The sequence below is a fragment of the Typha angustifolia genome, chromosome 11, assembly GCF_048772165.1.
Source record: "Typha angustifolia cultivar Huaian chromosome 11, ASM4877216v1, whole genome shotgun sequence".
In the NCBI taxonomy this organism is placed as follows: domain Eukaryota; kingdom Viridiplantae; phylum Streptophyta; class Magnoliopsida; order Poales; family Typhaceae; genus Typha; species Typha angustifolia.
The window spans coordinates 2835931-2861145 of NC_133249.1; the positions used below are offsets into that span (position 1 = coordinate 2835931).

The 25215-nt window shown below is 37.4% G+C and overlaps 6 protein-coding genes across 19 annotated transcripts; 1 reads left to right on the forward strand and 5 right to left on the reverse strand.

Annotated features, from left to right (window-relative positions):
- The first annotated feature begins 632 nt into the window (after window positions 1-632).
- Window positions 633-3076, forward strand: LOC140771446 (L-gulonolactone oxidase 3). The gene is made up of 4 exons (XM_073113009.1): window positions 633-1042; window positions 1119-1452; window positions 1539-1794; window positions 2083-3076. Exons 1-4 carry the CDS (start codon window positions 702-704, stop codon window positions 2904-2906), a joined length of 1755 nt encoding a protein of 584 aa, XP_072969110.1. The 5' UTR covers window positions 633-701; the 3' UTR covers window positions 2907-3076.
- LOC140771447 (uncharacterized) lies at window positions 2466-6106 on the reverse strand. Of its 2 annotated transcripts, XM_073113011.1 has the most exons (5): window positions 5753-6106; window positions 4699-5143; window positions 4445-4560; window positions 3612-4057; window positions 2466-2602 (listed from the first exon to the last, which is right to left on the reverse strand). In XM_073113011.1, exons 1-4 carry the CDS (start codon window positions 6072-6074, stop codon window positions 3636-3638), a joined length of 1305 nt encoding a protein of 434 aa, XP_072969112.1. In that variant the 5' UTR covers window positions 6075-6106; the 3' UTR covers window positions 2466-2602; window positions 3612-3635. The 2 variants fall into 2 exon arrangements, with proteins under 2 accessions (XP_072969112.1, XP_072969111.1); XM_073113010.1 differs by lacking the exon at window positions 2466-2602 and having other exon boundaries at window positions 3380-4057.
- Window positions 6107-6455: 349 nt separating this feature from the next.
- Window positions 6456-8146, reverse strand: LOC140769797 (uncharacterized). The gene is made up of 4 exons (XM_073110666.1): window positions 7481-8146; window positions 7273-7374; window positions 7084-7133; window positions 6456-6696 (listed from the first exon to the last, which is right to left on the reverse strand). The coding sequence occupies exons 1-4, from the start codon at window positions 7670-7672 to the stop codon at window positions 6456-6458; spliced, it is 585 nt and encodes a 194-aa protein (XP_072966767.1). The 5' UTR covers window positions 7673-8146.
- Window positions 8147-8804: 658 nt separating this feature from the next.
- Window positions 8805-12072, reverse strand: LOC140770731 (uncharacterized). The gene is made up of 2 exons (XM_073111990.1): window positions 11555-12072; window positions 8805-8981 (listed from the first exon to the last, which is right to left on the reverse strand). Exons 1-2 carry the CDS (start codon window positions 11955-11957, stop codon window positions 8974-8976), a joined length of 411 nt encoding a protein of 136 aa, XP_072968091.1. The 5' UTR covers window positions 11958-12072; the 3' UTR covers window positions 8805-8973.
- Window positions 12073-13233: 1161 nt separating this feature from the next.
- On the reverse strand, window positions 13234-18322 carry LOC140771316 (probable RNA methyltransferase At5g51130). 13 transcript variants are annotated; one of them, XR_012106142.1, is made up of 9 exons: window positions 18154-18322; window positions 17476-17590; window positions 16848-16895; window positions 15665-15938; window positions 15407-15494; window positions 15259-15324; window positions 14023-14091; window positions 13713-13803; window positions 13234-13605 (listed from the first exon to the last, which is right to left on the reverse strand). XR_012106142.1 is itself a non-coding variant. In XM_073112802.1 (9 exons), exons 1-8 carry the CDS (start codon window positions 18256-18258, stop codon window positions 13777-13779), a joined length of 792 nt encoding a protein of 263 aa, XP_072968903.1. In that variant the 5' UTR covers window positions 18259-18322; the 3' UTR covers window positions 13234-13605; window positions 13747-13776. The 13 variants fall into 13 exon arrangements, 4 of the variants coding, with proteins under 4 accessions (XP_072968903.1, XP_072968902.1, XP_072968900.1 ...); XR_012106143.1 differs by having other exon boundaries at window positions 13234-13620; XR_012106144.1 differs by having other exon boundaries at window positions 13708-13803.
- Window positions 18323-19457: 1135 nt separating this feature from the next.
- LOC140769801 (ABC transporter G family member 1-like) lies at window positions 19458-22247 on the reverse strand. The gene is made up of 8 exons (XM_073110669.1): window positions 21794-22247; window positions 21648-21727; window positions 21082-21546; window positions 20909-20995; window positions 20700-20831; window positions 20369-20560; window positions 20191-20277; window positions 19458-20114 (listed from the first exon to the last, which is right to left on the reverse strand). The coding sequence occupies exons 1-8, from the start codon at window positions 22245-22247 to the stop codon at window positions 19458-19460; spliced, it is 2154 nt and encodes a 717-aa protein (XP_072966770.1).
- Window positions 22248-25215: the final 2968 nt, after the last annotated feature.

The window sequence follows — 25215 nt, forward strand, 5'->3', positions numbered from 1 at the left end:
TAAAAAAAAATCTAATAATAATTATTTAGTTTGAGCCATAGATGATTAATTGCATACTTAATTGCATCTATCTATGTTACAATTCATCAAGTCATCACCTAACAAAAGAGCACTGCGACATGCTTTACTCATACACTCCCTCAAAACATGCTTTACTCAACCAATGAAGCAAGCTTGAAGCATCATACAAAATACCAAGCAGTAATAAAAGATGAAAAACATCATGGATTAGATAACTGATCATCTTCATATCATTTATAGGTCAAATCAGATACATATTTAGATATACTCTAATATTATTCTACCATCAAATTGCTGCCTATAGTGTTCTGAATTAATTATTACGTTTGTGGATCTAGATTTTGACAAGCTATTTCAACTCTTAATTCCGACCAATAATATTCAAGCAAAGTCTTCCACTAGCGCCGAGTCATGAGTTGTGAAAAGGGCAACTTTACGTGAAATAATATTATGTCAGTTGGCAGAGAGTATACCAATCTCGAGGATAGTAACGACCGCCACAAACAAAGAGACACATCGAGAAAATTAGTTGCCAGTAGTGACTGATCCCTAGAATGGATACAAGGATTATATTTATATATGTTCAAAGGCCAAGCAGCAATAATTGCAAACCAAGAGGGAAGAACACCCACCCCTCTCTTTAATGCTTTAAGTTTCATTCTAGCTACCTTGCCAATCCAATGGCATCCATCGTAGTCCTTCTCCACTACTCCCTTGTTGTTGTAGTTCTCTCACTGAATCCAACAACAATAGATGCAGTACCGCCGGCTTCGCCCATCCGATGCAACGGAACGGGCTGCGTGCTCTCCAACGCATACGGCGCGTGGGGTGATCGGAAGGAGTGCTTGGTCCGGTCGGTCATCTACCCGACAACCGAGGATGAGCTCCTGTCGGCGGTGGCCATGGCAAGCCAGAAGAGGTTGAAGGCCAAGGTGGTGAGTGGATTCTCCCACACGATACCCAAGCTTGCATGCCCACCGACAGAGAACTCGATCCTGATAAGTACAGAGAAATACAACAGGTAAAAGTTAAGTCTAAAAGTTTAAATCAGTTAAAGAACGGTGATTTTAATTTATACGGGTTCAAATGGACGCCAGGGGTATAAAAGTCAACCCGGTTGATCGCACGGTGATGGTGGACTCTGGTGTAGGGCTTCGAGATCTCATCGACGCGGTGGAGGCGGCCGGACTGAGTTTGGTGGCGGCGCCGTACTGGGAGGGGGTCAGCATTGGTGGGTTAGTGAGCACTGGCTCACATGGGAGCTCATGGTGGGGTAGAGGAGGAGCAGTGCATGACCATGTGGTGGGCCTTAGCATTTTGGTTCCTGCTGGCGAAGCAGAAGGGTTTGCAAAGATCATTAGATTGCAACCTGGAGATCCATTGTTTAATGCAGCCCTGGTGTCCTTAGGTCTACTCGGGGTCATATCTAAGGCGAGTGTTATGTCTCTCCAAACAAAGTTTGGATGGTTGCTATTGTTATTAAGTCTTTAACTAATTAAAGCTAGGCTGTGAATTAGGTGACAATCTCACTGGAAGAACAATTCAAGAGAAGCATTACCTATAGTTTCCAAGACGATGCACACTTTGAAGATGAGTACGTTGGCCATGCTCAGAACCATGAGTTCGGAGACATCACCTGGTACCCCTCGCAGCATAAAGCGGTGTACAGGTACGATGATCGAGTTCCCTTGAACAGTCCCGGAGATGGGATGAATGACTTCCTTGGATTCCAATCAAATCCCATCTTGCTTTCAACTGCAGTGAGAGCTTCAGGTACCACTGTCTTTTTCCGGTAGATGCTTTCCTTTTTATCGCCTTCCTTTCGAAAGTTAAGCTCGAAGACTAGTATTTACAACTTTGCTCTCAATACTCTCAGTGGAGCATAAATGCATAATTACAAATATCTCGACGGCAACTACCTGCTTCTGATTACAACAGCGTGATATGAACATAAAAAAGAAGAAGAAAAGTAGCTACTACTCACAGTATATCACCACTCTTGCAATTCACAGTATTCTGAATTTTAAGCAAATCAAAATGACCTTTCTCAATTTGTTGCAGAAAAGGCACTAGAGAAATCGAGAAACATCCGTGGGAAATGCAGTATGGCAAGTACAGAGATATGGTACAAGGAGTTAATCGGCAATGGCTTGAAAAATAGTGTGATTTTTACCGGCTATCCGGTATTAGGTCATCAGGGCAAGATGCAGACCTCAGGTTCCTGTCTACACTCACCACCATCAAGCAGACTAAGTATGTGTGCCTGGGATCCCAGAATCAAAGGAATGTTCTTCTATGAGACGACAGCAATCTTTCCTGTCTCAGTGTTTAAAAACTTCATTCTTGATGTTAAGAAGCTAAGGGACCTCCAGCCAGATAATTTCTGCGGCACTGATATCTACAACGGGTTCTTAATTCGGTTTATCAAGAGCTCAGAAGCATACCTTGGTCAGTCTGAGGATTCTGTAGTCCTGGATTTTAACTACTATAGATCTGACGATCCTTCAACGCCTAGGCTGAACCAGGATGTCTGGGAAGAGGTGGAACAGATGGCATTCTTCAAATATGGAGCTAAACCTCACTGGGGGAAGAACAGAAAGGTTGCTTTCTTAGGTGTGCAGCAAAAGTATGCAAATCTGAACAAATTCATCATGGCAAATAAGCAACTGGATCCTCTAGGCATGTTTAGCAGTCCGTCGTCGGATGAGGTATTCTTCGGGAAGGAAACGGCGGTGAAAGATGATGGATGTGCATTGGAAGGTCTGTGCATCTGTTCAGATGATAGGCATTGCAGTCCTAGCCAAGGGTATTTGTGCAAGCCAGGTCTTGTATTTAAAGAAGCTAGGGTCTGCAGATTTACTAAGGATGATAGTTCTCTGATTTAAATTGTTGGCACTAATCAAGAGATCTTCTGAATAGTAAGAACAGCTTCATAATTAGTTTCAACCTTTGGTGGTTGATTTCGACTATTGAGAAGCGTGTAAACTGTTCTTTTCCTCATAAATTATAAGAAATCTGTCTCAAAATGAATTAAATCCTCCATAGCTACATTGCCACTAAAACATCTGAGCTACAGGACCTAGAAAATAAGAAATCAATAACTATTTTCTCTTAGTAAAATAGGAAATAAGACTGATCAACATGTGGAAACTTGAGAAAATAGTAATACTGCTGGAGGGAACAAGCTAAATGTGAGGCAATGGAACCAGACTAATATACATAGATAAGTAATTTCTAAAGGTATTTTAGCTTTTTGTATGCCCCCATGTGGGCAGCCTCTCACCAAAAGAAGAGGTTACAGAAAATGTCCCTCTGAAACACAAGAACTTTTCACCCATGGTTGCTCGTGTATCAAGCATCAATGCAGTGGTAAAGGGAGAACATGATAATTTCAGACTGTTGACAATAGGCTTCAGTTTATGCACAGATAACTTGTAAAAGAAAGTTGAAGTACCAAAAATTTGGTATTCATGTAAATCCATAAGATAAAAAGCCTTATGGGCATGATGTGAGGTACAAAACACACACACTTAGAGATCAAACAGATGTCATATTTTACATGCAACAAAGACGCACTAGAAAATGGTTACCTTCAAAATTTTCTCTGCATACAGTTAGGAGGTTGAGGAAGATATCTGGACATATACCATCTGAGTATAACCATTGAACACCGAAGCTTCTAATCTTCCTAGACCAAGCCTTTGAAATAAGCCATACCGACCATCTTCAATGATCGGATCAGGTGCTCGTGCCGGATCATATCTCGTTTGATGGGTAAGGGAGGGACCAGCCACTGGAGGGAGCTCCCAGTAGATATCCAATATTGACTCCAAAAGCCTGCTGTTCTCAAAATGGTGTGCATAGGTGATTGCTTTATTGCTATGGTTAAAATCATCAAGCATGTACCCTCTAACACCCCACCAAGCATCCCCTTTGCCACATAATTCATCTATGTCCACAGCCTTCTCCCAAAACATTTTCCTCTTTGACCTTATTCTTGCTTCATCACTATCTTTAAAGCAGCTATGTCCACCACCTACAGAAAAGAAATACAATCCAGAAGTTTGATTTTTTTTCCCCCTCTTTATGAGCTAAATAATGTTAAGGGACTTTAAAGAAAAAACAATGTCTGAAATAACTGAACATTGTTCGAAGTATTGCATTATCTGGTTTAACATGGATATTGGGAACATCAATAGAGGAAGTGAGGAAATTGAGGAGATGCTAGAGATAGAACATCAACAGAGGAGTGGGGAAGCAACAAGATAAGGAGCTTTTATTTCCTTGGATAAACACAAAACAAAAGGAAAGTAGCAGAAACAAATGAAACTTATGAAAAGGAGATAAAGATGAAATTCAGTGCATGTCTAAATTGAACATTAAATATTCAAATATCAGAAGACCGGAGGATAAGTCTACATACCTCTAATGTAAGACTGATCACATATCTGCCTTAAGGAATAATGGTCTCCAGTTCCAGTGTCATAGTTGTCCTCAAATATGAGGTTCTGAAATCCAGCCTTTAAGGCCTGCCGCAGTCTATACATGCAAACATGAGAAATAAAAAGACCAAAACTTAAAACAGATTCTACTTATAGTAGAAGGATTATCAGTTAGTGGCAAGTGATGAATGATGACATAAATCTATGTAAACATATGTACAATGGGCTAAAGTACCTTTTCAATTCATTTTGGTGGTCGTCAAAGAATACAAGCACCCGGCTAAGATCTGAAATTCCATGTTTCTTCATAACCTTTCCCCAATCTACACTCCCAAAATCAAGAAAATCCTTCCCAGTAAAATAAGTACAGTTCCCATCGACATAAGCAGGCCCCTTCTTCAAATACTTCCCCGGGTGGCGAGGTGAGAGCGATATAATGTGAGTCTCTGGCATAGCCTGCCGCAAAACCCATGTGGAATGGCCCTTGAAGGCACCACTCTCTATCATCAGTTCCGGCTTGAGCCATCGAGCCATGAACCAGAGCCCAAAGCTATGGTCAAAACCCATCCCATACATGTTATTCTTAATGGGACGGGTCTCATATATCGGCACAAATTCCTCCAATCCCTTGAGCAGGTCCTTTGTAGTCCACTCTACTGTCTTTCCATGTTTCGATCTGCCTTTTGCCAAGAACAAGAATTAAGATACTCAAGCAATGAATAAACTCTTATACTTGTCGAGTGGCTCACAAAAACTCACTTTTAAGCTATGTCTAAGCATCACATTACTATGTCATGTCAGATGGTTGCCATCAATGCAAGTAAAATGGAATCTAAAGCAAAAATAACTAGCAAGAATCAAGAATCATGCTACCTATAGGAAATTAAACCAGAGAACAGAAGCAACCAAAATTTCCCTCACCTCCATTAGTAAAAAAAACCCCACAAAAAAGAATACGAAATTTATGGCAATTAAGAAACAGATAAGAAGATGGTAAATGAGTCCGAAAATTTCATTTTCATACTCTACCTAAAACATCATGAGTTACAAGTCGTATAGTTGCTATCAATATAGATGCAAAACGGAACCTAGAGCAAAAAATAAAAAGGGGTTACCCAAAATTCCACTATCACAATGAGTAAGATATCCTCTACCCATCAACACTGCGGAAATGCTCGAAAACTAACAAATTAGAACATAAGAAAACCACCCAAAATCCAAACTTTAACACTCCAAAGACCGAGAACTCATCAGATCTACCAGGAAATGGGATTCAAATTGGTACTTACACCAGGGCACGCCGAGGGATCCGAAGTCGGAGGCGAGGCCTTCGAGGCGACCGACCAAGAACGAAGCGCGGTAAAGGGAGTCGTACGGGGAGACGCACGCGATGGGGCGAGAGCGGAATAAGAAGAGGGAAGTGACGAGAATGAGGAGGATAAGGGCGGATGAGGAGGCTGCGAGGCAATTGGGGGATGAGGCGAAGCGCGGATGACTAGCGATCCGAGCAAAGAAGAAGGCGTGCTTCCGAATCTTCGATTCATCATCGACCATTGCCTCCTCCTCTGGGTTTGTTGGAGATCGACGAGAAGAGAGCATACTTTCCTGCATAGATTCGGCTTATTCGTGCCGTTCCCTGATTGCTCTATTTAATTCATCTCAACAGGTTATGCTACCATGCTCAGTTACAAGTTTACCCAGAAAACAACCTTTATTTTAAGTTTATTATCTTTTACTCCCCCTCTTCTTTCTGGACTTTTACGTTCTGAACCCTGGCATTATGCTTAATTATGGCTAGCCCACCAAGTGAGCATCGATCGTATTCGTGAGGCTTTTTAATACTTCGTAGATTTGTATAGCAAGAGAGGGTGATATCATGCAACAATATGGACTTTGCTTCATTCATACCCAATATTAGTAATGTAGCCTGTAACAAGAATTTTAAAGAACAACTTTAAGCCATCAACGTGAACTATTATATATACAATTTCATTACAACCTAAGTTCTAAATCTAACTCCTCCGTGTTGCTTGGAGTACTCATTGTTTCCATTGACTGGTTGCTTCCATGCTGCTGTATCTTCTTGTGAGGTGAGTCCTGTGGAATCTTCAAGTTTGGAGTTGAGTTGCATGATGATGAATGTTCATAAACATTTGGCCCAAAGAGAGGAATAATCGCAGTTTGTGGTGCATATTCATTAGGTGGAACATCCTCGTTGCGATTCGATAGAGACCTAGTCAATCAATTTAGGCAAATATTTTAATGTATTTTTAAAAATTATAATCTTAATCCAATGGCTATAATAATCAGTTTTTCGGTACTGGTTTCAAAACCAAATTACGTAAGAAAAATAATATATTAGTTAAGAAGATTTAATTACGTGTGCCTAACTTCCCAATTTTCTTATTATACTTTTGAAGATCTTAACCATTAGATCTTCATCAAACTGATTGATAAATAATTAAGAAGCGCTCTACAATTTTTTTTTTCTATTAAGATTTTTCTCTTAAATATTACATAACATATTAGAATGGCTAAGACTAGAGAAAATTTCTAGACCGAAACAATTCTTGAAGTTGATATGAATGAACAACACTTGAGCATAGGATTATATATGTACCTGAATTCACTGCATCCAGTTTCACTGCTTAAAGTCCCTCCATATGCCATCTGAATCATGGAGAGTAGTATCATCTTAGAAAAATAGATGAATATATTTGACATATTATTGATATCATGTATCTGATATCAAACTAAATAGCAATGATGATATTGTTGATTCATTCTGTCTGAATAAATATGATTATACCATGAAGCTTGGATGAAGAGAATTCAGTGATGACGGTGCGGCGATGACGACTGAAGAAGATGGCAAGGATGGAAGTGCAGTTGTCAATCTCACTTCCTCTTGCTTCATGCACAACAGAAAAGAAAAACTCAGTTTAGACTACAAAGACTAGATGGAAATATTGCATCTACCATATGAATCATGAGAGAGAGAGAGAGAGAGAGGAAACCATGTTAAGATTAGAGTGGAATGAAGACTGTAGTGGAGGAATCAATCCAGCAATCTCATTTTGTAATCTGATCCACTCCAACTTAGCCACTCCAATCCCTCTCTGAGGTTGCTTTAACTTGTCTGAGTTGCTCTTCCTCCCTCTCTTAGAAGAACTGGGCTTTCTCCATTGTCCGAAGTTGTTGGTATCCATCTCTTTCTCTATAATTACAACACAAAACAATTCAAAGAGAAACTAGAATATAAAGGCAATTGACGGGCATTGGAGAGACTTGGGAGTTTATAGTGTCATGAACCACATGACCATGTGATTTATATCGATTGCACTAAATAAAAGACTTTGGTGCTTGGTTTGTCAAAGGGATGACAATAAGGATATTTGGCATATAATAATACCGGTGTAACTTTGGCAAGAAATCTACGTTAAGATATACTTTCCCCTTTTGGTAGTTAAGAATCTAGGGAAGATATTGGTGGACTTTGCATGGTAATATTGGCAAAAGAAAGATCTGCGAGAGATTTTAGTATAAGAAATTAAGCTAGCTAGCTAGTTTTTCTTTGTATTTTCCGGTATGAACTTAAATGAATCCATAATTTACTTTTTATTATAGTTTCTCAATATGAAATGATTTGACTAAGATTATATCTATGTATTATAAAATCCAACTTGTATATCAAATTTACTAAGTATTCCGTCATTGTTTCCTCACTTAATACCCACTATCTAGAAGTCGATTTATATTTTTGTTACCATACCATTTCACGTGTTACTAGGACCACTAGATAAGGATTAGTCGTCAATTTCTCTGTCAAACAAATTTAAAAATGATTAGCCGTCAATTTGTACATAAGAAGCTAGGTAATATGGGGAAATTAAAACGACACTTGGTACGTTGCAAGCTACTATTTTATTAGAAAAGATTCCGTTTGTCTCCAAAGCTACCATGTTGGACAAAGCATCCCTTGATTCCGTCAGGCTAGAACATCAAATCCATGTGTGTAATATGTTGGATTCTGTTTGCAACCAACTTAGGATTGCAACTTACAATTTACTATGTTTTGGAAGACTTTATCGTGGTTTTAAAAAGTATATTAAGAGTATAATATTCTTCTTTTGCAATCTTGATAACTTATAGAATGATGTTAAAGATGTTTATATACTTTTGCTATTAAGGTTCACTTGTTTTACCCCTAAACTATGTTGTTATCGATACTGTTAGCTTTATCTGAGTTGGTGATCATTAGACAGAGTTGGGCTTATGATTGGACCATCATAGCAGTTGTTGCATGTTTCTCCTAGCAATTTTCAAATCCAACTCATGAGCTGATCAAGAAATACTTTTTCATATTTCATCAGGTTTGACAGACTGCAACTTGCTGAGCATCAATTAATCTAATGCATAGGCATCTATAAGACAACTCAACAGACAATCACACCCATAACTCTGAATAACAATTTTATAACTTGCCTCTAGAGATGACCACCTTGGATCATTAATTGCCTGAAAGAAGTGGAAATAAACCCAGTTAAAATTTCATCAAGAATATGAAGTACAAAATTTACAGAAGTAAACAGCAATTTATAGGTCATGAGAATTTCTCTTCTTTCACCACAGTCCCATCTAAAGGCGAAATAAGATTAGCTAGCTCTTAGATTCAATTATTTAGAACTATCCATGTGAAATAATTAAAAGCAAGAACAGTTTAATGACCATCTATGTCATAGTGTATGGATCTTTGTAATCGTTACGGTTAAGGAGAAGGACATGAATCTTAGTAATGACAAAACTAGCACAAGACAAAGTGGAGATAACATCACACTATAAATAGAAATATTACTGACGTATCTGCTGATTTCATCACTTCTTAAAATAGTATCAATGATTCAATGCACCAAGGATATTACTACACTAGGAAAGCACCGTATCTGTCTTCAATTCTTTTAAGGAAAAAAAAAAAAGAGGTTTGGCGACCACATCTTAGTCATCATCAGGCTGAAGGTCTTGCAGCAACAGTAACCAAAATATAGATTATCTGCTGACAAGCCGCATTGACTGTACAAGAAGAATAGAACTGAAGTAGTACATAAATTTCTAGAGAATTGTACATTGTACTCTGAAAAAATTACTGATCATTGTCCAGATAAGCAACTTTCTCATTCAACAGAAATATTTCATGGCATAATAATCATAATCATGCTTGTAAACTTTAGGGTTACATCTATATTTAGCAGGAAAAGAGGCAAGGGATTCTGCTTGATTAGTACGAAATTGGCAAAAAGAAGAAAGAGCTACTGCAAAAAGATCCAAAAAAAAATATATTTCTCATTTTGTTTTCACATCAAGCCAATGAGGCTACGTAAATCAGTAAATCATCTAGATGACTTAAACTCTACTTTCAAGTTTCAACAACACACCAGAGATATAAATTAACCCATTATGTTACAATAAATTTAACAACACTAACGGACAAAAGTCAAGTCTCACCATAATGAGGACATTTGGGGTGGATGAGCAGGATAATTAGAAAACATAAGAATAAGAAATAAGAACTTGTTTATATGATACAGACATGTCAAACACATACCACATAGTGCACTACTGCAGAAGAAGATTTCCTTCAAGAAATGATTCATTGAGAGGAGAAGACACAAATAACTTATGATAGGAAGAAAACACATAACGGCCCTTGATTTGACCAAAATCTTTTCACTAAAAAGATGAATGAAGGAATAAAAGATGCATATAGCCCAACTCAAATAATTGAGATTTTGCCCAAATTCAATTCCCAACTTAGTATTTGCTTTCTTTAGAAATATATATCATTGGTTTCCAGTACTCTCAGGGGTAACCTTAGACAGAAGAAAGCACATGAGTCGTAACATCAGACAAGAGCACATATCTGTAAATAGAAGAATTCAGACAATGGAGCATGATCTTTGGGTCCACCTCTCAGTTGGATGTAAATATTATTTATAAATTGTTTTGAATATCCTTTAGCTGAAGTTTAGTTCAGAATAAGACCAAGTAAGCAATTCAATTTGTTGTTTAATGACTTGATTTCTTGATTAAATCCCTACAGATAAGTTCCCCTACAAACATAGCAGTAAGTAACATATTCCCATGATATGGGTTAAACAGGTTGGATGACTTAAACCTTTCAATTGTTAATTAAACACAAGCAATTGACACCTTAATAATTAGGGCCTCACTAAATTATGCTACACAAAAGGATATATTTAATTTCTCTCAGGAACATATTGTCAATAATTCTATCATACACCAGCATATAGTGCAAGTTGTAAAGAAGTAATCAACATGTCCATGAAGGAAAGAATGTTTCAGAAAGTAAAAGGAGAAAAGGAAAAAAGAATTCAGAATATCCTCCAGCAGCAACAAAAGAAATACAGATAAAAACAATCTTAGGAAGATAAAACAAAGAATTTACCAATGAGGGTATCTCGGTAAACCTATGACCGCGAGTAGTGTTATGGCATGGCAGATGTTCTTATCCTAATTTTCTAGAACTATAGATTGATATGTAAAATATTTTAATTTTGCACTCTAGCAATACTACAAACACATTTCTTAAACACATTTCCATATTATATAATAAAAAAGATGATCTTGCCACCAATCTTAGCTTTCCCGGCAGAATCACAAGATATCTCCTATAACATTATCTTTCTCTCGCTACTTTCTTGTTAAGAGAACATCATCTGACACTTTCATTTTAGGATTGTATCTTGCCCCAGTAAAATTAGAACTTGTTTTCCAGTGAATCACAAAGTCTGAGTCAAGATTCTTCTCTTACAAAATTTAGAAATATCGAACGAATAACAACATTTACATAATAACTTTAACTGAGAAAACGTATGAAAGACCCATCTCAGTATCTCATTCAGTATGACTACATCAAGAGTTCAGAAAACCATATGAAATATCAAAATCCCATATAAACCTAAATGGCAGATATAATCAATTAAATCCAATATAACTTACACGACAACAACTTGGGAAAAAGTGGAATTTTGTTACAAATGTACAAAAAAAAACCTAAAATTAACATGAATCACCTCGGGGAATACAAATCCAAACACCGAGGACGATGAGCGCCGTGCCAAGAAGCGTGGGTCCCATCCGCGTCTCTTCGCCGAGGAGCATAGCGGCCACTGCGGTGGCAGCGAAGGTGGTGGCGTTGGTGACTGGGACGGCGATGGAGATCGGAGCTCCACCGAGGAGGTAGAAGAAGGCGGCGGAAGCCGACAGGTTTACGAGGAAGGGAACGGAGTACTGCCACGTGAGGAGGAGGTCGAGCCACTTCAGAACCGCCGCGCCTAGGAGGGGGAGGCGCCGATCGGACTGTCGGCGACCCGCGCGGAGCTTCCGGTCCCAGACGAGCGCGCCGCGGCGCATCACGGCGTTCGTAGCGCCCCACACGAGGCCCACGGCAATCATTTTCTCCACGTCGGCGATCATGGCGCAGAGATCGGAGATCGAAGAGAGAGAGAGCGAGCGAGAGAGGTGTGACTCGAATTGGGTTTAACTTAATTTTGGCAAAATGGGTTGGGTCGGGTCCGTCGGGCTCTTCAGAAGCTCCCATAAATATTAAAAATAAAATACACTCAAATAAATCAAATCTTGAAAACAAAAATGCTAGTTTAGCACCACACACACACACACACACACACACACATATATATATATATATATATATATATATATATATATATATATATATATATATATATTCACATGGACTATAATAATTACATACTTAAAGAAAAATGTTCAAAATGAACTTACGAAGTAGTTGCATAACTAGCCACGGTCACAACCTATTGTCCTCATGTTAATTTACCTCAAAGGGCAAGGATGGGCTATATAGGATACATGCTCATGACCAGCACTAATCACCAGCTTGCTCTGCCACTCATCAGGATGTGGCATGGATGGCTGCATGGCTGCTGATCTCCTCCATTGCTGTGGATAGTGATGCATGGCTGGCAAGCTACCTCTCTGCATCTCAATCTCATCGACATCGCTGCGCGCCGAGCTCATTGCAGTTAGCCCCTGCAAGCAACTCACCACCATGTAGAGTAGAATGCGAAGTCCTAGGATTACGCCGATGATCAACAGAGCAGCTAAAAAGTAGCCGCTCGCTGATCGATGTGCAGTTGAGCACCCGAGAAAACCTAAGCACACCATTTTTTAATGAGAGCTTTTTGTTGCCATCATCTCAAGCTCTTCCTTTGATTTGGATACAAAGTTACAAAGAAGTGGGAAGATCAATTCCTTGCTTGTAGGGATGGCAGGAACCTTTTGCACCTATGCCTTACTTGGAGAGTCAGCTGTAGTGGTTATTTAGCTCATTACCTTATCCTCCCATTTTTGAGATTGGGTCAGCTCAGCCTTGTCTCACAAGATCTTTAAGATTCACTGCAAAATTGTATCCATAAAATGAAAGTATTCACTGCAATGTGGATTATGAAAGAAACAAATATCCCATGCATGCAGAAAACTTCTTCCTATGCCTCTATGGCTGTTTGAATCTTACCCACACTATCACTTTATCAATGATGCAGCATGTAAGGTATTCCTTAGCACACTTAAGAGAGCACCTGACATAAAAGAATAAATAAAGAAGAAGGAAATACTCATCCTTCCTCAATCATTAACAAATGGCCAATAGTGAGATCCATACCAGCACTCATTAGAAGGTACTACTCATAATTGCTGAAACATACAAAACGAATGACAAAATTAAATTCACTTTCTAATTATAACCATCAAAAGACATACTGTAATTTACATGGACATTTTAATGTATAACATAGTTTCTGAGTTTCTACAGTGCTCCCAAGAGACTGGTATTAGTGTAATTATACAAAGAAAAAAAAAGATATGGAGCCTTCATTTTCATCCTTGAAATAGATGTGGGAAACAACCTTCCTTTTCTTGTTTTTGAGGCAGCTTTTGTTCCAAAAGATTACTGCAGATTGGGCATACCGCAATACTATTTCAATTTTAATGCCAGGAGTCTGCCATATAAGAAGAAAACATCAGCAGCTTATTCCTTTGCAAAGTCTCCAGGTCATGAGCGCTCAGTTGGTCACCAAATTGAATCCTGCAAAACCCTTAACTGCATGAGAAAATGCCAAATTCAGCCTGTGAGAATGATTTAGTCTAGTCATATTGAAGAGCAAGACATTTGGTGCAAGAATGTAACTGTACTTTAACTTGGCCAGAAGCCCAGAACTGTGACCACCTTGTGTCCATCAATCTCACTTGCGAAAGGCTATGATTGGTCGGTCAAAACCAGTAACTGTACCAGATAAATTGTCAGTAATAACGTCTGCGGTCCTGAATCCAACCTACAAGGACCAGACTAAATGATCAACAGCTGATTGAATAAAACTTATAAAGTCACTCTTACAATAGCAAAATCCCTCACTGACAATCTGTAATTCCAATATGTTGATAATTCTCGGATTTACAACTGGAAGACCTAAAGATGCACTATCATTTATTTTGACAACTGTACCTTGTCCAGAAGTATTTCTTGAAATTTTTCTGGATGCAAAAGAATAATATTGTAGTTGGCCTTTGTTGTCTGCAAAAAATAAGAGTATGACAACTCAGCTAAAGCTATATTTATGTTAATTAGAAAAGTCACTAGAAGAAATAGTAAACAAAAATTAGATTTGCAAAGTTATTTAAATTACAAAGGTTACAACTGTCCACTTAACTAATATAATTATCTCAAGTCTCAAGTCTCAACATTCACAACCAGATCAAAAATGAGCTCTATTATGTATATCCCAAAACAATGACATAACCAATGAAAAGAAAAAGGTTATCTCCCAAATTCTGGCCCAAATCTAAACTACGCCTAACGTCTGGATACCAAAATCAAAATGATACTTTCAGATACCGTCACCTGCTAAAGTATCAATCTAATCTTGAATAAGTTTAATTGCATAATTTCTTTTCTTTCTTTCTTTTTTTCTTTTTCTGATAGGATTGTTGATTGACTCGATCTGTTACATATTTAGACATAGATTAACTTATATAATATGATTGTGAAAGCCATCCTTAATAGAACTTTAACAAAAACCACTCTACAAGAATGACATATTGACATTAGACAGCTTATCATGGATCACATCTTGGTAACAGATATTCTTAATATAACTACTCGCAAACAATTGAATAGATCTAAAAGACAATGAAAAGTACAAGCTAATTTCCTCTCATAGAACACTCATTTAATCACATCTAACATATAATAACTAGTCTCCAATAATAAGAAATAACATTCTCCAGTCTCCCTAGAAATTCTTAACATCTTCAACTATAATAGATGGATCCTTCAATCACTAGGAACAGATGTTGTGAATCTATTGAAATTCTTTAAAAAGTGGTGAAACTGATGCCCTCCCTATTCCTCAGTGCACATACTTCCTCAACACAGGCAGAGTCTGTGATGCACATCATGTGGTTATCAATCAGCCTTAGTCAGAAGATGCTAATCTAGAGTGCTTGGTACACTTCTATACTTATTAATAGAAATTTAGAAGCAATGAAATATTTCACCATTGATAATCTATCCAATAAGTACAGAGGTGGACAGTGAAATTAACAGAAAAAAAAAAGCCTCCCTACTGTATTTTGATAGTCAATGGAAAATGGAACTATGTGAACTTCAAATGAGAGCTGAACAGTAACAAAACAACCAGAGAAAATAAGAACTGAAATACATTATTCAGCTGTATATTACATCAGAAACGACTCGGTTTCTTTTATACGAAGTCCATGGCTGAGGCTCCAACAGAAGAATCCCACCCTAGCAGAAGAATAGGCAAATTAGGGACAGGGAAGAATGGTTAGATATTAAGAAAACTTAGCAGAATAAATTCAAGATTTACCGGCCTAAGAAGTTTCCATATCTTTGTAAACAAAGTAATGAGACCATCATCACCCCAATTCAAATGGATCCACTTTGTTACACTCAAACTGCATCCAGAATAAGAAAAACTTAATTTAGCAACTTCACAAATGAGATTGTCTCCATAACTAAAATAATCATGTTTACTTATATTCTGACAATCTGACCTATAAATAAAAGGCACTACAGTGAAAGCCACACTTCTGTAAGTACTAACTTAGTTACAATACAAACTTACCAAAGAACCGTATCATATTTCTCTATTGAACATCCATGCAAACTCTCAACAAAATTTTCACAACTGAAAGATACTATTTTGAAGAGATCCCCTTGTCTATCAGGAAACACACCACATTTGGAGGTATCCGTCTTGCCATTTGAAGTTTGAGAGCTTTTCTTTCCCAAACAGCTTGGACTATCTAAAACTGGCATTTCGGAGACCCTTGTTCTTCTATTTATGTTGTCCAATCTAGCCATCTTTCTTAAATGCCAATAAGCAGCTTCAATCAAGTCTAAGAAGCACAAACAACATTCAGTAATCTTTTAATGTTAGAAGTAAAAAACCAGCAAAGAGTGAAGAGTGGTTTCATTTAAGTAGGAGGTTTTCTAGGAAGGAGGGAAAAAATCCCAAAAGAGGACGCGATAGCACTTGATATCGCATAGGCTAGTAGATAATAGCTCTAAAGAGAGGAGTGAAAGAATAAGATTCATATAGCCAACCCAAAAGAGTTGGACAGAAAAGCTAGGTACTGATTATTGCTAAAAAAGAGTTATAGGAGATTAGCTTGAAACATTCTGTTTCATCTCCATGCATCTAAAGCAATTCAGTATTTCAGATTAGTCCATTTCTGGACTCAGGAATAGGTAAACAGATACACAATGACTTCATTCCCTTGATATAATCTCATTCAAATTTTACCAAATTTTCCAACGTATATATAAACACCTTACATTAGCACTCCAGTAAAACTATTATACCTCTGTAATGAAATAGATAGGGGATTTATATTGCCCCAACGATAATCCACTCCTTTAAACCTGCAATGACAAGATTCCCAAAAGTTCAAAAGTATTGATTCTATCCACCAGTTGTCACCGGACTCACTATCAACTTAAAATGCAAGGCCAACATGCATTATTGGGTCAAGGAGGTGGATTATCGAATAAGGACTGGCATTTATGTCAATAGATATTGAACAATGAAATTCAGATCACCTGGTTTGTTGAATGGTAGGTTATGCTATACAAGTTCATTAATCTAATAATTTTCACATTTTATTATTGCAAATGTTAGAAACACACCCACGAACAATAAGAAAACAGAAAGACCTTAAAAAGGTTGATTTTTTTTTAAATTACATATTTCAAAAAGTAAAACTCACTAAACCTACTAATAATATCAAACTAATTAGTAAACTAACCTGCATCAATATCAATTCCGTGGATGCTTCGACATAGAAATTTCCTTGCTGCATAAGAACACCAAAGAAGGAAAGAAGAAAAGGGAACATTCATTATTAGATGGTCAGAAATGCTTGGTACAAAATCATAAGGTTGTCGTGTGCAACATCCATAAAAAAAGTTAAGATCAAATAAGCTAAAAGAAAACATACTTCAGGATATAGAAACATATATAGGATCAAACTTTTGCGGTCTGATGACCAACTTTATTATTACTAAAGTGGACTTCCTAACCATGCAAATCTGAAGTCATTAATCACAAAAATATCAAAGTTGAATATGAGAGCATATGCAAGACAACAAAAGTAAATAGATTTTGAGATTGGAAGCCATTGATTTGGAAATTATAAGTGCAAGCCTGCAAGGGCATTCTCATCTCTTAAAGTATCCGAACAAAAATCCTCTTAGGTTCACTTTTTATTGGAAATAATTTTCTTCTTGACTATAGAGATATACACTGACTTTATGAAAGTACAAAACATGTCAACATCAGTAAGGTTCCCATTGTCACAAAAAAGGGCAAGAGTAAAGTTCAATCAAATGATTTTGAAAAGAAATAAAATTGCATGACAGTCCGAGAAGTATTACCTATGGTAACTGTTATCAAACCCTGATTGCATCCAATGTCAAGGCAATCCTTCCCTTCAAACCATTCCCTCTTAAATATTGCAAGTCGTGGATCTTCGTTCACATTACGGTCAATCTATAAAAGAATTAATGTAACATTTTCTTCAGCTGAGATGGTGAAAGTAAGTCTACCAAGCGAAAGTTATCAAGTTGCATGCAAACCATTAAAATCTCACCTGGAGCTACAAATATCAGTCATAATTAAAATATTAAATCAACGCGAACTAATTCAGTAAAGCAAGCATAAGAACAATAGCCAATATTCATGATAAATTAATATGCGGCCAGGAGGACTATAGATAAATTCAATATGAAGAAACAAAGAACACCAAAACTGTGCACTAAATTGCAAATGCTTCGAAATTTTGAACCTTGAATTGGATTAAAATTAGAGATTCTCTTCTCTACCCAATGGTTTGGAACCAAATTCTCAACCTCAAGAAAAACGCCAGTTAATCTCACGGCATACACATACGATTTCTTAGAATGAGTTCACGTGTCTTTTCGACAAACCTAGCACCACCCAACAACCAAAATCTAATAAATCTCAGAAAGCAAGCTCCTTTTTCTCGCAAAACAGAACAAGAAATAAAAAAAAAGCTTCCAACCACTGAAAAGGATGGCGAAAGAAAGGTTTACTCGATAGCCGTAGTAGTTCTTGTAGTTGCCATAGATGAAGACCTCCTTCCTCTTGCGGCTTTTTGCCTCCTTCGGCTTTTTGTCTCCTTGGGCTTCCGCTGCCATCTCTTCTCGAAGCTCGAACACCTCAAAGAGGCAGAGGAGAAGGCGAAGAGGAGGCAGCGGAAACCCTCGGCAATACGGGTTTCGGTTTTATATTGGCCAAGTTAGATCCGAATCCGATATTTATGGTCGAATATGGTCGGTTATTCTTGTTTCAATAACTATTGAAGGATATTTTTGCATGTACACCCCTTAAAAATTTCTTATTTGTGTATTACTTTTGAAATTTTATATTTGCATCTAAACTCTTCATGACTCAGTTAGTTTTTATGTGGATACTTTTTAACTCCAGTAAATTAAATTGAAAAATATAAATATTGTTAAATTGAAAAATTCTATCTTTTTATGTTTTTAGGGCACCTAATGCGAAAAATAAACAACCAAATGTTTTAAGAAACCCAAGATTGATATTATTATTTTGTTTAAAATTACATAAGTTTTTTGATAGACCTTTTCTCACCTTGTCATATGGCTGAGACTAGTAATTTAATACTTACCTCTAATTTTTCTCTCATTATTTAAAAACTAAAATTATAAAATTTTCCATAAATTAATCAAAAAGTATCAGTAACCCTCGTTTAGCTTGCAATGATGTAGTGTGATGGCGATGTTATGGATTCATACAATTTATTTTCGTACAGTTTGACTCAATTTCGGCCTATCCCTCGATTAAAACTTAAATACTCAATTTTCTATAGTCTAAACTACGTTACAATCATTAGTCAACTATTAATTGAAGCACAAAATATTGGCTCTAATAAAAATATTATAATTTACTCATGGTAGGATAGTTAAATTATTTTGTAATTTATTCATGAAAGAAAATATTGGCGCCAATTAAATACCTATTTAAGTAATTAAATTTAAAGAACAAGAATATTTCAGATTAAAATCTGAGTTAAAACTTATATATAAGCCATTGATCTAGTGAGAGAGAGAAAGAGAGATTTTGAAAAGCCCAACGGAGTATTGTGAGGTTTATATAAATATATGCAGCCAAACTAGGCCAGATACAAAAAACTTACACTTGAAGCAGTATACATGCCGTTGTTCCAATAAACATACGACAATCACGATACAACACGAACAATTTGAGACGATTAGGAAATCAAACGCATACCCATTTCAAATCACCACTCATTATGTAATATAGTCATATATTCATGTATATATATATATATATATATATACTTAACCTGAAGTCAAGAGGGTAGTTCCATCACAGGCTCGGATCGAAAGAGACCAAATCTGAGTCCTTTCACCATTGGCTTAATCTTCTCGCACGTCTTAATAATCACCAAGAACAGCACCCGATAAGTTATCACCATCCCGACCAAGATCCCCAGATCCACCCACTTGTTGTAGCTCGTCTCAGATTGAAAGATCTCGTTGAGAATAAAATCCCCGGTGATTACCGGCGGCCCTCCTGCTTGGTTATTGGGGAAGGTCAACCCCAAGAACTCGTTCTTGTAGAAGCCTTGGTTGGCGTACTTATGGAACGAGATGTAGTACATGGGATACTTCCAAACTGGCTTCGGGAGATCCCGCGGCAATCTAAAGAAGCCGCCGTTGAGCATCATCAGCCCCTGGATGCCTGCTCCGGTGATGATGCCCATGAGGAAGTCCGGCACGACGCTGGCGACGATCATCATCAAGCTCTCGACCAGCAGCATGCACATGAAGAGGAGGAGGGCGAAGTAGCCGAAGTGCTCCACGCCTCTCTGGAGCCCGCTCATGTAGTACGCCATGGCGCCTGGGATTATCGACACGAGAGCCAAGTACGGAGCGGAAGAGAGGGTGTTGGCGATCACGAATGTCAGTACGCCGTAGTGCCCGTTTAGCCTCTCTCTTCCAAAGATCTACCATTTGAGAAATATTAAATAAAATTGAAAAATTAGTCATAAAATTCCCAAAGATGTAAATTAATCAATGCACCTTCATATCCTCCACAAAAGAAGGGAATCCTCCAATCGTCATGAAGGTTAGGAATCCAGAGATGAAGCCGATCATTGAGCTCCTAGCCTGTACATGATAGACTCAAGAGTAATATTAGATCACCAATTGACTTAATCGTTTAATTAGGTAGCATGCATGATCATATTAATTAACATACTTGGATTGATGTGTAAGCATGGCCTATCTTGTAGAAGATGGATCCAACGCAGAGGCAAAGAGAAATATAAATAACAAAGCGTAGCCAGTAGTAGCCCCAGTCTCTGTACATGTTAACAAAGGATCTCCTCGTGAGGACGATGCACTGAGTTAGGAACCCAGCATGACCACCTCTCTCCACCAGATTTCCATCCTTCTATATATATTATTTACACCCCCCCACCCCCAAAAAGAAAAATATTAATTAGAACATGATGATGCACGCAAGAAGAGGAAGATGTAGGGGGTGTAAATGATAAGCTAATTGAATCAGCTGGTCGACAATATAATACCGTTCGTCGTATCTCTGCGATTTCAGCTAACACCTTTTGTGATTCAGCGGAGTCCTTGTAAGCGCTTAGAAGGGTGCTAATTGCTAGAGCTGTGCTTGGCTCAGCTTCGTTCCTCTCGTCACTGTCATTAACCTAATTATGACAGCTAGGGATCATAATTTTTTTAATTTAATTCCTCCAATTAGCGAGAAGAGGTTAGATGAGTATACCTTGTCGAAGTCCTTGTTGATCATCTTTAAGAAGTGATCAGATGGATTTCTAAGCACAGGGCAGGGAAAACCATTCAATGCGAAGAACTGCGTGCAAATAGTTTTCTTAGTATGAATAATTAATATCTACGTGCAGGTTAATATTTTTATATATATGTATGTATGTATGTAACCTTGCTAGTTTGTGAAGCTGGACCGAAGTAAACAGTGTTGCCATAGGCAAGTAAGCAAAGGCCATGGAAGAGCTCGAAGACTTCGCTGCTCGGCTGATGGACGGAGGCGATCACCGTCATCCCTTCGCGGGACGCCAGCCTCGTGATCCGGTCCATGACGTAGTAGGACGCGGCGCTATCCAGGCCGCTCGTCGGCTCGTCGAGGAACAAGAGCTTAGGCCTCGTCAAGAGCTCCATGCAGATGCTAACTCTCCTCTTCTGCCCTCCGCTTATGCCTTTGGATGACCATCCTCCAATCGTCGTGTCCATGGACTCTCCCAGTCCCATCTCTAAGATCGTCTCCTCCGCCCTCGCCCTCTTCTCCGACCTCGACATCGAGTCCGGCAGCTGCAGCTGCGCCGAGTAGTACACGGCTTCTCTCACCGTCAGCGTCCTCATCAGTACATCGTCTTGAGTCACGTACGCCTTATATTAAGATTACCCCCACAAAAGAAAGAAATAATCTCACATTTTCAAATTTATCTAACTATTGCGCAAAATAGAAGCATGATAAGATTCATATATACTGATGTTCCAAATGCGAGCTTCTGCTTTCTTCCATTGATCAAGATCGTTCCTGACTGCTTGACGTTCGACTCCAGTCTTCCTATATAAATATGTATAATTTTAATATGATATCAGAACGAGCTAATTTCGAAATGAGAATATATACCTGCTAAGGTATCGAGAAGCGTAGACTTGCCGCACCCCGACGGCCCCATGATAGCTAAGACCTCGCCCGGCCGGGCGTACCCGTTGAGACCGGAAAGGATCTGAGTTCGCCGGCCTTTGCTGTCCAATGCGTGGACCCAAAGATTCTCCCACGTGATAAAGATTCCTCTCTCATGCTGCGGGTGGCTACTACACTCTTCAGTCTCTCTTCGACGTTCATCGCTCATCTGATCTTGCAACGACATGTTCTCTGGGCTTCTGTAACGAGCGCGGTGCACCACCGGAGGCGGGACAGAGAAGGTGTAGATGAACGAGACGGCGCCTGGGATTCTCAGCGGCGAGTCGCCGGGGCTAATGCCTTGCATCTCGACGCCGGCGGCGTCGTGAAGCAGGAGAGGAGTCGACGGAGCTGGCCTTCTCGTGTATCTCTGCGGATCTTGGGGTGGAGAAGCCATGAGAAGTTTTAGATGTGGAGAGATGAACAGGAGAAATTAAGATAATAGTTATTAACCTAGCCAGCTGGTTGGCTATATATCATATATGCCCTTGGTTAATTTAGTTGGTATTTTTGATTGCCCCAACATATATACTAAGATATTATAGCCTCATGTTTTGTGGCAATTAAGACCAGTTCAAGTACATAGTATTAAGTTTGGTACACTTTTTTATCACACCTAGAAACAATTCCTTTGACATAATTACACTGGCTAACTAATGAATTAATATTGTAACTTGTTAACGATCAAATGTAGTTAACTTGTTAAATTATAGAGTCTTAATTGTTAATTCCGGTGTTATGATTTTATTATAACATAGCTACTAATCATCATCTGGCTTGAAAGAAAATTCTCTAGAAACTTAGAAACCACAGGAATAGATCTTTGGGATATTACAATACGTGAGCTAGCAGTTACTAATTAATATCCCCTAAAGATAATTTAATTAGGAAGTTGTTGGTGATCCCTTGGATGATACTTGTTGATATGATGCATGAATAGATTAGGAGCAACCGGGCAATAGATTTTATTATATTTTCTTTCCCGTTAGCAATTCCTTTGGCAGAAGGTTTTTGACTGGCTTTTCTTTCTCAAATAATTAAACCTAACCTTCGTTTTATTAACATTCCTCTTAGTTATTATAAGTCAAAGAGTACCTGTCTTGGCTTTTATTTTTAAGCTCATTTTTTTCTTGCAGTCTAAAATATAATTGTGGCATCCAGTGAGAAGTTCATGTGAACGATACAAACAATGGACTGTATATAATACTGCAAATTTATCCCAGATCGAGAATGACTAATTAGTTTTATTATTTTCAATTATTAGTGATATCTTAACATCGATACTTTTATATTCAACAAAATATATTCTTATAGTTATTAAATGTAGTATGGCGTGTGGGCAGGATGTAGGAAAAACTCTTGACTTCTCTACTTGTAATTTTCTTTTTAATAATAAGGTCAGTTCATTAGGAAAATTGAATGCTAACAACCATTTCGTTAGAAGATCTAAAGAACTAATAAAACCTTTAATTTACTCACATGAGCACGAATTGGAATGCTCTGATGAAAACTTAGGCGAAGTTATGCGAGTCCAGTCGTCTAATAACTATTAGTAAAAACTTTGATGACATAATTATAGTTGATAATAATGTAACCTTTATAATGGTCTACTTCGAGTCCTTCGGCTGTCAAGCATAAATTAGATGTTGACATTGTTATGATACTTCGAATATATATATTTTATTAGATTGTTTTAGATTTTATTTTAGCACGTCTTTAGAATTGAGTTGTAATATAAAACCCCAAGGACAATGTAAGTTAAAGGCAATGTTTTAGCCTTTATAAACCAACTGTAGTTAAGATACATAGGCTTCAGTTGGTATTTTAGTAGTTGTTTTAATAAATGGTAAAAGAGTTGTTAATGAAGTTATAAGGAATCTTAATGATATTTATGTTTCAAATTTCAGTTTCGGTTTTTAATTTATTTTTGTATTAACCCCTAAAAAAAGAAATATTTCAAGCTAAAATAGAATAATTTAGCCTTTCTAGTCCATAATAAATATTAAAGTTAGCCTTTCTAGCCCCTAATCTTCTCAGAAAGGAAAATGGAAGTTATAAGGAATCTAATACTGATATTAGCTTCATTAAATGTTAAAAATTATTCCAAAGCAAACCTTAATTAATTAGGTCGGCATAGAGTTAATTACAAGAAATTAGAGTTTAATTTTCTAATGATTTTGACTAACATGACTATCATTATGTATAATAACTTAGAAATTAACAACTCGGGACTTCAGATGGATTGAGGATTATTAACACGATTCCGTTGGAGAATCCTGTGTGCAAGCAATATTAAGAAGAACAACTAAACAGGCCCTTAGGGTGGATTTAATTTCACCACGTATTGCAAAATTTAATAGTTAATATATACTCCATAATTTTATCACAATTTCAGTCAATGAGCCATTATTATTCAAAGTTATATCTTAAAAACATTATGTTTTACCTCTCTATAGTTAGACATAAATTCACTTTACCTAGGGCTGTCAAAATAATCGAGCCGGCTCGAGCTCAGCTCGATAATGCTCAATCAAGCTCGGCTCGAAAATAGGCTGAACCAAGCTTGCTCATTAAAGCTAGGCTCGAAATTAAATTTGAGCCAAGCTTGATCCCAAACCGGCTCGATAAGACTCGATATATATATATATATATATATATATATATATATATATATGAGTAATATCAAACTAATATAAACTATAAGATCAAAACCCTTTTACCTATTCAGAATTTTAGTCATTATTTTCTAACACAATTATTTTTATTGTTTGTAATTTATATTTTGGTTGCTTGTAGTTTTTTGACACAATTATCTTTGTTACTTATAATTTATATTTTGGTGGCTCGTAGTTTTTTAACCCATTTATCTTTATTGCTTATAATTTATATTTTAGTAATATTTATATCTTTATAATTGAATTAGGTTTTATTTCAAGCTTGATTCAAGCCTAAATTAATTCAAGCTTGCTCAGACTCGAAAATGATTTGAAATTGATAAGACTTAAAATTACTAATTGAGTAGCTCGTTTAAGCTCAAAATTGGCTCTGATTGGAATTATTTCAATTCAAGGTTGATCACAAAGACGGGCTTGAAATTAATTCCAATCTAAGCTTGATTAGAGCTAGGCTCAATCAAGCTCGGCTCATTTACACCCCTAACTTTACCTCATTGTAGTATAGACTAAAATATAACCGTTATCTTTTTTCAATATATTTAACTAAATTAATAGTCTAATTTGAAGATCATAGAAGAGGAGAGAGGAAAGGGGAGAGAAAGAAAAAATCAAAACTTTCACATAGCTGGTCTTAAGCTGAGTAGAGTTAATGCTCAATACGGGTGCAAAGCTTATTAGATAATGGATATA

Excerpts from the sequence above, each read along its gene's own strand:
- LOC140769797 (XM_073110666.1), bottom strand. The coding sequence starts at position 7,672 with ATGGATACCAACAACTTCGGACAATGGAGAAAGCCCAGTTCTTCTAAG. Across the intron at positions 7,134-7,272 it reads CTCTTCATCCAAGCTTCATG|ATGGCATATGGAGGGACTTT; the intron begins GTATAATCATAT and ends TCCATGATTCAG. Across the intron at positions 6,697-7,083 it reads ACTGGATGCAGTGAATTCAG|GTCTCTATCGAATCGCAACG; the intron begins GTACATATATAA and ends TTGATTGACTAG.
- LOC140771316 (XM_073112799.1), bottom strand. The coding sequence starts at position 18,258 with ATGGCAGCGGAAGCCCAAGGAGACAAAAAGCCGAAGGAGGCAAAAAGC. Across the intron at positions 17,591-18,153 it reads AGAACTACTACGGCTATCGA|ATTGACCGTAATGTGAACGA; the intron begins GTAAACCTTTCT and ends ATTCTTTTATAG. Across the intron at positions 16,896-17,475 it reads TTTGATAACAGTTACCATAG|CAAGGAAATTTCTATGTCGA; the intron begins GTAATACTTCTC and ends GTTCTTATGCAG.
- LOC140770731 (XM_073111990.1), bottom strand. The coding sequence starts at position 11,957 with ATGATCGCCGACGTGGAGAAAATGATTGCCGTGGGCCTCGTGTGGGGC.
- LOC140771446 (XM_073113009.1), top strand. The coding sequence starts at position 702 with ATGGCATCCATCGTAGTCCTTCTCCACTACTCCCTTGTTGTTGTAGTT. Across the intron at positions 1,043-1,118 it reads AGTACAGAGAAATACAACAG|GGGTATAAAAGTCAACCCGG; the intron begins GTAAAAGTTAAG and ends AATGGACGCCAG. Across the intron at positions 1,795-2,082 it reads AACTGCAGTGAGAGCTTCAG|AAAAGGCACTAGAGAAATCG; the intron begins GTACCACTGTCT and ends AATTTGTTGCAG.
- LOC140769801 (XM_073110669.1), bottom strand. The coding sequence starts at position 22,247 with ATGGCTTCTCCACCCCAAGATCCGCAGAGATACACGAGAAGGCCAGCT. Across the intron at positions 21,547-21,647 it reads AGCTCGCATTTGGAACATCA|GCGTACGTGACTCAAGACGA; the intron begins GTATATATGAAT and ends TCTTAATATAAG. Across the intron at positions 20,115-20,190 it reads CTTTTGTGGAGGATATGAAG|ATCTTTGGAAGAGAGAGGCT; the intron begins GTGCATTGATTA and ends CTCAAATGGTAG.
- LOC140771447 (XM_073113011.1), bottom strand. The coding sequence starts at position 6,074 with ATGCAGGAAAGTATGCTCTCTTCTCGTCGATCTCCAACAAACCCAGAG. Across the intron at positions 5,144-5,752 it reads ATCCCTCGGCGTGCCCTGGT|GCAGATCGAAACATGGAAAG; the intron begins GTAAGTACCAAT and ends TCTTGGCAAAAG. Across the intron at positions 4,058-4,444 it reads TGATCAGTCTTACATTAGAG|GTGGTGGACATAGCTGCTTT; the intron begins GTATGTAGACTT and ends TCTTTTCTGTAG.